General features: G+C 50.1%; 1 protein-coding gene across 1 annotated transcript in view; it reads left to right on the plus strand.

The window, feature by feature from the left end:
- Positions 1–9,432, plus strand: part of IFT81 (intraflagellar transport 81) — a 67,333-nt gene that overhangs the window by 45,446 nt on the left and 12,455 nt on the right. Inside the window, exons 11-13 of the mRNA XM_015417677.1 lie at positions 5,863–6,012; positions 7,693–7,821; positions 8,051–8,140. Of these exons, the coding sequence (XP_015273163.1) occupies positions 5,863–6,012; positions 7,693–7,821; positions 8,051–8,140 (369 nt within the window). The remainder of the gene's footprint in view (positions 1–5,862; positions 6,013–7,692; positions 7,822–8,050; positions 8,141–9,432) is intronic.

Raw genomic sequence — 9,432 nt, forward strand, 5'->3', positions numbered from 1 at the left:
GTCGCCGTCACCTCGGCCAAGCGAGTCGGTGAACTCCTGGCTTTCCGACATGACTCGCCATACTTATCCTTCCTCCCGGATGGTGTCCGCCTGGTGCCGGACATTTCATTTTTGCCCAAGGTGGTCTCTGAATTCCATCTGCAGTCGGAAGTCTTCCTCCCTGATTTTTACCCTGACCCAAAATCACAGGAAGACAGACTTATGCACACTTTAGACGTGAAGCGGTCCCTCCTCTTCTACCTTAGTAGGACACGCTCCACCAGGCAAACTTCAAAGCTGTTTGTCTCATACGCTGCACCCCGTGTGGGCACCCCAATCACTGCCCAACGTCTATCAAAGTGGATCGTAGGTCTGATAGAACTGTGTTACCTACTGGCGAAACAGCCATTGCCAGGCCCGGTACGGGCTCATTCCACCAGGGCTGTCGCTAAGTGAAGCGGGCCCTCCTCTTCTATCTGAATAGGACACGCTCCACCAGACAAACGTCACAGCTGTTTGTCTCATACGCTACACCCCGTGTGGGCACTCCAATCACTGCCCAACGTCTATCAAAGTGGATCGTAGGTCTGATAGAACTGTGTTACCTACTGGCGAAACAGCCATTGCCAGGCCCGGTACGGGCTCATTCCACCAGGGCTGTCGCTACATCCACTGCGTTCTTGAAGGGAGTACAGCTGCAAGACATTTGGAGAGCCGCAACCTGGGCCATGCCTACTACCTTTATCAGGCACTACGCCCTAGACGTCCGCCAGTCCACCAGTGACAGTCTGGGATGTCAGGTTTTATCATCAGCTAAGCAGTAAACACCTGACAGCACCCGCCTCCAGGTAGGCTACTGCTCGCTAATCTCCCATTGGTGTGAAGCACAGAGACCACGAAGAAGATAAACAGGTTGCTTACCAGTAACTGGTGATCTTGGAGTGGTCATCTGTGCATCCACCCGCCCTCCTGCCCCGCTGCTGTCTTCTTCTACCTGTTTTATTAGGAGATTGATACACGGCGGTTGGTAGGAACTGGTGGGATGTCCGTGCCTGCCCTTCTGGGCATGCTCACGGGCTCCTGAGCATGCTCAGTTGGGCCAGGCACGAAAATCCTTTCAAGAGAGCTTGCTAGGCACCGGCAGATCCAGCGCAGGCGCACTAGATCCCATTGGTGTGAATGCACAGATGACTACTCGAAGATCACCAGTTACTGGTAAGCAACCTGTTTTTATTCAAGGTATAAGCTTTTGTGTGGAGGCACACTTTTTCAGATACAGCGAAGCAGAATTTCCTCAACCGTTACATATGGAAAGGGGGGGTTAGCTGCTTGTTTCTATCTCTGTCTTGTCTCTAATTGGCCCTTCCTAGCCCTTCCTTCACTGATTTTTAAAACAACAGCAACAATGCTATGGAGCCAGGTTGGTCCAAAATATGAGATGTTTCATGGAAGAATCGATTCTTCTAAAGCAGCCAGCCATGGCAAGCTGGTGAGCTAACCAGGATTGTCCCAGAAAAAAGGCTTCTTAATCAGTATTAATTTTCAAAATTGCCTGATTGGCCTGTCTGGCAAGCAGACGGTAGGATGTTATTCTTCTTTAATAGATCAAGGAGTCAGCTTCTGCACCAGAGCTTGGCTGCAGTCCCACTGCCACATACGTACTCCGGAGCCTCACTGAAATCTGTGGGACTTCCCGGCACATAATAGGGAGTGGGAGAGATCATAAATCATATCCCCAAATGGCTGTCCAAGCTTGGTTCCAAGCTACCTTGCAAATGATTGTTGGGAGCTTGTCACAGCCGGGGATTTGCTTAGACGCAGTGTTTTCAACTGCTTGCGAGATCCCTATTGCATTAATTGGACTGGCAGGAAGACCGGCCATCTGCTCCATAATTCTCAGGACATAGCTACTTGCAAACGTTTTGCTATAGTATCCTGCTGTGACAATTAAAGGTTGTCTCCCTGTTTCTAATTAAGATCATTCTCAGGAACCTGAGTTAGTTTCAAAGGGCTAGTGGTGTTAATCTGTTGCAGCCAGAATAACCAAAGTGTTTAGTTGTGGTGCTGGCAGGACTGTCGTATTTATTGTGCTAGAAGGTTTTGTGATCCGGTGCCTGCTTTGTCAGATGTACAAAGTATTACATTTAGTTGGCAGAGAGATTTAGATCCAGAACTACAAACAGCAGACGAATGGGGGAAGTGGAGTTACTGTAAAGGTTGCTTCCGCACAGTGGGTTTGCTCAGGGTTTTGTGTGTGTGTGTTTTTAAACATCCGCATAACTTTGTCCCTTAAATGTCTGCTTCTTGGGTTTTCCCTTTCTTTGATGTCATCTTTCCAAACATGACTTGACATGATCTTTTGTATAGCACATGTAGGAGTGTGCATTCAGCATAAACTGAGCATTAAAAAAAACCCCAAATACCCTTACCGGTATTTTTCAGGTATTATTTAAACCAAGTACAGATCAGATAATCTGACTGGCTACCGGTATAGCTGAGTCCAAATAAAAGCCGAATTTTTCGGCTTTTATTCTGGTATATTCAGCTATACCGAATGAGCAGTGGGAGCTAAGATCTCTGCGCCGCCTCGGCTGGGGCTGGCTTCTCTTGTAGCTCAGTTTAAACCGAGCTGCAAGAGGAGCCAGATCAGGATCCGCTGGGGTGGCGGGACCTGAGAGCTCCATGCCGCACACAGATCCTGGGGCCAGCTTCTCCTAAGGGCCGTGGATTTCTTGAAGGCCATATTGGTTCAGTAACCAAAATCCCCAGAATAAAGTTTGAGTCCAGTGGCACCATTAAGACCAACAAAGTTTAATTCTGGGTATAAGCTTTCGTGTGCACGCACACTTCTTCAGATACATACAAAATTCCCAGGCCACTTTGATGAGGGTAAATTCTGACATGCTTTTCCCTAAACTCTGTGCAGGCTGTTCGTTTTTTGTTTTGCTTTTTTAAGGAGCAGCACGAGTGCTTCCTCCCTCCCTCTTAGAACTTGTGATTGCTCAAGAGTGGGGGTGGACAGAGAGCCCCCGTCTGCCAGTCCCCTTTTTATTCTTCAGAACAAAAAGATAAGCTCTGCCGAATGTATCCAACAGAGGAAAAAGTATTTTAAGAGGAACAGTTCTTTCATGTAGAATATTTATTGGTGCTGGGAGGAAAGATAACTGTGTTTTCTGGCTGCAGTGTTGAAGGGGCGGTAGGAAAAAGTGGAAGGCAAAACCCCCACCAATGGAAAAATGGAAGGAAGGGTGGACTATTATCAACGATGACATGGGCACTATCCAGTCAGTGGTTGCGGTTGTCTCACAGGCAACTTATTCTGAACAAGGGAGGGACCGTGGCTCAGTGGAAGAGCCTTTACTTTGCAGGCATAAGGTCCCAGGTTCAATCCCTGCCATCTCCAGTTAAAAGGACCAGGCAGTAGGTGGTGTGAAAGCCTGAGACCTTGGAGAGCTGCTGCCAGTCAGAGTAGGCAATACTGACCTTTGGACCAAGGGTCTGAGTCAATATGAGGCCAGCTTCATGTGTGTTCATGTGTGCGTCTGTTGAATGTCAATTTGGCATGTGTCCACTCAAACAGGTTGGTCTGTGCATTGTGCATACGACCAGAGGCGTTCTGTCTCGTTGCTCCGGCTGCGATGGTCCCTTCCCTGCTGAATACATGAGCTTTGAAGAGAAGCCTGCCCTCCTGCCCACCCCTCCTCATCTTCATTTTTAAAGAAACTAGTTATATAAAACCAAAATACATTACAAGAGGAAGAGCAGCTTAGCCAAAAAGGGACGCTGAGCAAGTGCGAGAAAATGCATCATGTTTTGGTTTGGTGTAGTGGTTAAGTGCGCAGACTCTAATCTGGGAGAACCGGGTTTGATTCCCCACTCCTCCACTCTCAGCTGCTGGATGACCTTGGGCAAGCCATAGTTCTGATAAGAGCTGTCCTTGAAAGAACAGTTCTCGAAAGAGCTCTCTCAGCCCCGCCTACCTCCCAGGGTGTCTGTTGTGTGGAGGGGAAGGGAAAGGAGTTTGTAAGCCGCTCTGAGACTCAGAGTGAAGGGCCGGGTATAAATCCAATCTCTTCTTCTCCTTAATATTATTTATTTATAAAAGATATAAGCCATCTCTACAGAGACCTGCTGGAGATGACTTACAGCTGAAACACAGCCACTGAACACATGAAGCTGCCTAATACTGAATCAGACCTTTGGTTCATCAAGGTCAGTGTTGCCTACTCAGACCGGCAATGGCGCTCCAGGATCCCAGGCAGAGGGTCTTTCACATCACCTCCTGCCTGGGCCTTTTTAACTGGAGATACCAGGGATTGAACCTGGGACCTTTCCGCATGCCAAGCAGATGCTCTGCACTGTGCCGCAGCCCCTCCCCTAAAAATCAAGCCATTACCGCAAGCTGACTCCATTAAAAGAAGCCACAAAAAAAACCCCAAGCTGACACCACTAGGAGGGAAACATGGGATCATTAGAGTTAATAAATCTCATTGAAATGAGCAGTGAGCCCCTAACTCTTTAGGCAGTGGTTTTAAAAAGCGAGCCGGGGGGGGGGGGGAGCACCCCCAGCTCAGTGGCTCCTGTGATTTCTTCCACCTTTTCTGACCTTCTCCCCAACAGACAGCAGTGTTCTTAAAGCTGTGCCCAGCTCAGCCGGCATAGAGCACACAAAGTAATGTGCAGGTTTGTTCTTTCGCCAGAGATATATCGCCACTTTGGGCTTTTAAAATAGTGTTCAGGTGGACAGGGCTTCGGCCTCCACACGGCCCAGGCTGGCAGATGAGCTGGGTTGATTTCATGATGGGCCTGGTGCCGAGGACACTCTTCGCAGAACATACAGTTATTGGGGGGAGGGGGGATTCTCAGGCCGCAGAGTCAGGCAGGGGGATGTGACGCCTGACGCCCAGCAGGGTGAGAGAGGTCACAGGCAATGCTGCTGCTGTTTTTTTAACTATACCCCCCCCCCTTTTGAAAGGTTTTCCTTGCACTTGTCTCAACGTGGTGGTACATTAATAACTCCTCTACCGAGCTTCCTCAGTCTTGGCCTTCTCTCATTTTGCTCAGGCACCAGATGGGGAGAAACAGAAAGTGGGCGTTACGCTTACCTAATTCCCGGCTCCTCCCAGGAACTACAGCCTATTCAGTTTTTTCCATATTGCCCGTGGCATTGGTATTAAGAGGACTCCTGAGATGTAGAATCATTGAAGGGGCCATACAGACCATCTAATCCAACCCCCTGCCCAATGCAGGACCAGCCTAAAGGATCTCTGGCAAATATCCGTCCAGCCTCTGCTTGAAAGCTGCCACTGAAGGGGAGCTCACCACCTCCCTGGGCAGCTGATTCCACCTTTGAACCACTCTGACCGTGAAAAAGTGTTTCCTAATATCCAGCCGATACCTTCCTGCCTATAATTTAAACCCGTTGCTTTGGGTCCTCTCCTCTGCTGCCCACTGGAACAGCTCCTTGCCCTCCTCCAAATGACAGCCTTTCAAATATCCCTCGTAGTTTCCTCGTAGTTCCCAAGGCCCTTAGATACAGTGTATGGTTGGTGCTAGGGTTACCAACCTCCAGGAGGGCCCCAGAGATCTCCCAGAATTACAACTGATTTCCAGGCTACAGAGATCCGTTCCCCTGGAGAAAACGGCAGGTTCAGAGGGTATGGGCTTTTTGGCATTAGACCCTGCTGAGGTTTCTTTCTTTCCCAAACCCTGCCTCCCTAGGCTCCACCCTCAAATCTCCGGGAGTTCCCCAACCTGGAGCTGGCAACCCTGACTTGGTACAGATGAGGGCCCAAAAGGATACCTCAGAGAGCTAGTGGCTTTTTATCCGTGTGTCTCATCCTGTTCTTGTCAAAGACCTTCTGATTTTATCACGTGCTGCAGTTTAAGCGCTACGTCAACAAGCTTCGGAGCAAAAACACACTCTACAAAAAAAAGCGCCTGGAAATAGCGGAAATTACCGCCGAGTATGGGATCCTGCAGAGGACAGAAGAGCTCCTCCGGCAACGGCACGAGGACATCCAGGAGCAGTTGGTAAGGAGCCCTTTCGTGACTGTGCAGGCTTCGAAAGCCGTCTGCACAGGAAAGCAGTAGGCAAAGCTTGTCTTTTGCAACACGCAAAGCGATCTGATTGCCTGACTGAGACACGATGGGCCTTTATTCTGGTGCTGTCCCTTTAAAACCGGACACACGGTAGGATCCTGCACCAACAGTGGTGCTTTCCCTGCACCATGGAGCCGTCCCCTTTTGCAAGAGGCTCACTGTGCCAGGAGGAAGCACCGCCGTCAGCGGACCCGGATCCCCAGGATCTTCCCAGCAGTCGTTTGTTTTTTTTTTAAACTGCCAAAAATGTTCTGACATCTTCCAATCCTTATAACAAATAATTCATGTATGTGCTTCATTTACACCCTGTCTCTCTCACCAGTGGGGACCGAAAGCAGGTGAAATCGTCTCCTCTCTTCTGTTTTATCCTCGGAACAGCCCTGCAAGGTAGGCGAGGCTGAGAGTGTGACTGGCCCCAGGTCATCCGGCAGGCTTCCACAGCAGAGTTCGGATTGGAACCTGGGCCTCCCAGATCCTGGTCCAGCAATCTAGCGGCTGCGCCACACTGGCAGCGTTCTCCCAGCTGTCCGGCTCTCTCCATAGCCCACCTCATTCCTTGAGCTTTGTAAAGAAAACCCCCCACTCCACCACATGCAGCTGCTGGTGTGACCTTGGGTTAGTCACAAGTCCTCTCAGAGCTGTTCTTGAAAAAGAGCAGTTTCTGTCAAGAGCTCTCTCAGCCCCACCTACCTCACAGGGTGTCTGTTGTGGAGAGGGGAAGGGAAAGGAGTTTGTAAGCCGCTCTGAGACTCATTTCGATAGTGAAGGGCAGGGTATGAATCTGATCTCTTCTTCTTCTCAGTCACTCTTGGTTCCAAAGCAGAAAGAGGAAAGAAGACAAAGAGAGGAGAAGGGAAAGAATGAGAAAAGTCAGGAAGAGAAAAGTCTAGGCTAGCATGGTTGATGTGCAGAAACTGGTCCCCAGGTAGCAGCAGCATCCAGACCGCAGCAGCATCAGACTATGTTTTGGGGTGTTCCAGGGCAAGTGGGCCGGATCCCCGAGACTTTCTCAGAGGGTTCATTTCTGCTGAAAGCCGTCTGCTGGCAAACCCCCTCAAACCGAAGTGAAGCCTTTAAAAAAAAATAATTTCAGCAAAATCAAGACTAGGTTCTTCACCACTCGTATTTTGACTGACACGCTAACAACAGTCTTTTCTTGTATTTTTAACTTTGAAAAAAACCACATCCCATTCTGTTTCCACTCCAGCGTGTGCTATTCAGAAGCCACCAATGAATCAGCCCCTTGTGTCTAATGAGAGCCGGTTCTCACACACGGGCATTGAAGCCCCTGAAGTCACCTGTGGGGAGCCACTCTGATGAGCCCACGGGTTGCTCTCTTGTTCCTTGCCACTGCATCTAGCATTGCTTGCTCCGTTAGAAAGAAATTCGCTTTTAGAGAGAGCCCTTCTTTTGTTTGTTTGGCGTTTCTATCAGACACGCAAGAAAAGCTGTGGCAAACGTGGCAGCTGATGTCCCGCGTGCAGGGCATTGTTGGAGAACCGGTTATCTTTTCCAAAATGATCCACAGCTGTCCGTGAGCGGGGCCCTGGGGCTATTAGCAAGACAGCAGCGTCCACCGGGATGACAGTCCTTCTTTCCCTTTGCATCCAGCAAGCCATCGAGGCCAAAAAGGGCATCTCTGGATACAGCTACACACAGGAAGAGCTGGAGAGAGTGTCGGCGGTCAAGAGCGAAATGGATGAAATGAAGGGGCGCACTCTGGATAGCATGTCTGAAATGGTGATTGGTGCATTATTGGAAGGCTGGGGCTGGGACGGAGGCGCTCTGCTGGGTGCTTGCACTGTGGCCAAATGGTACCATCTTCTTCTTTCTTCATGGCTTCCTTGATATTTTTTTCCTTTTCCCCTTCTTTCCTCTCCATTTGCTCCCCCCAATCTTTCCTTTCCCAGCTTTCTGGCAGTGCTATTTATAGAACATTCACACTGTGCGTTTTCCTCCGGTCAAACAGGTGAAAAAGCTGATCACCCTGGTGGCAGATAAGAAGTCCAACCTCGCTCCCATTATCAAAGATTTGAGACAGCTGCGGCAGAAGTGCCAGGTGACTGGGAAACTGGGGGAAGCGTTTTCGCGGGGCTCTTGAAACACAGCTGGGCCCTGGGATTCATGACACGGGGGCAAGATTCCCCAAACCCTGGCTCTGAACTCAATCTTGCAGCGGGTCAGGGCTTGTCCACCGGCTGCCGCGTGCTGCTCTTGGCCCTGGGTGGGGCTCTGCGGCGCCTGTGGACTCCAGAACATGGACGTGTTGGGTCAGTGGCCAGCGGCCACGTTGGTGTGGTGGGCTGTTTTGAACTGCGTTTCCAGCGGAACAAGTGAAAATGGGTTTTTTTAATCACTTCTGTCTCACTTTTCTGTCCGATTGAAGTCCAGTAGCACCTTAAAGGCCAATGAGATTTTCAGGGTATAAAGCCGAGTAGAGGCTACCAAGGAGTTCCAGGGTCGCTACGCAGAGGCAGGCAATGGCAAACCACCTCTGTTCGTCCCCTCCCTTGAGAACCCTACAGGCTACGACTTTTTAAATTTTATTTTAAAGCAATTTTATCGAAGAAAGAATTGTACAGTTTTACCACACCACCAAAATCAATTAATAATATAAAAAACAAAACTTCACATGCATGCTTTGCCTTCGTATCTTCTTCTTCATCTTCTTTCTTCTCCCAAAATTATTGCAAAGGCTACGACTTGACGGTGCTTGACACGCACACACGCTAGCCCTTGTATCTAAGAGGGGGAGCTTTGACTCTTGAACGCTTAGACCCTGGAAATCCCGCTGGCCTCTTAAGGTGCTGCTGGGTTGGAAGGTACTGCAGTCCAGAATGACTGCCCTCTGAGACTTTTCTGTCCGGCTCTCGGCCGAGTTACTGGTCACCTCCGCTCCTGCGGCAGCATCTGTTGCTGGGCCCTGGCTCTGTTCCTTAAAGGCCAGTCCTCGTATAGGGTGTCCGTGACAAGCCCGTGTGGCCCCCTCAGGTAGGGGGTGGCCGGAGCTTGGGCTGAGAAACAGTCGTGGTCGCCTGAAATCAGACCCTTGGCCCATCAAGGCCACTGCTGCTGCCTCCTCCGACTAGCAGAAGTCCTCCAACATCTTTCCCGGCTTTGCTCCCTGGAGGTGCTGGGGAACGGGGACCTTTGCCATGCCAGACCAGCGCTCTGCCGCCGAGCCCGGGCTGCTGCCCTGGAGTGGCTCTTGTACTATTGTAAAATATGAGAACCAAAGGAAACTGGAGCAATGAAATTGTGGTTTAGTGTTTACCTGAGAGATCTGCACTGACTCTCAGTGCAGCAGCAGCTAAGAGTCAAAGTGGATGTGAAACAGCCGGGGGGGGGGGG

The sequence above is a fragment of the Gekko japonicus genome, unplaced genomic scaffold (genome assembly GCF_001447785.1).
Source record: "Gekko japonicus isolate JY-2015 unplaced genomic scaffold, Gekko_japonicus_V1.1 scaffold64, whole genome shotgun sequence".
Lineage (NCBI taxonomy): Eukaryota > Metazoa > Chordata > Lepidosauria > Squamata > Gekkonidae > Gekko > Gekko japonicus.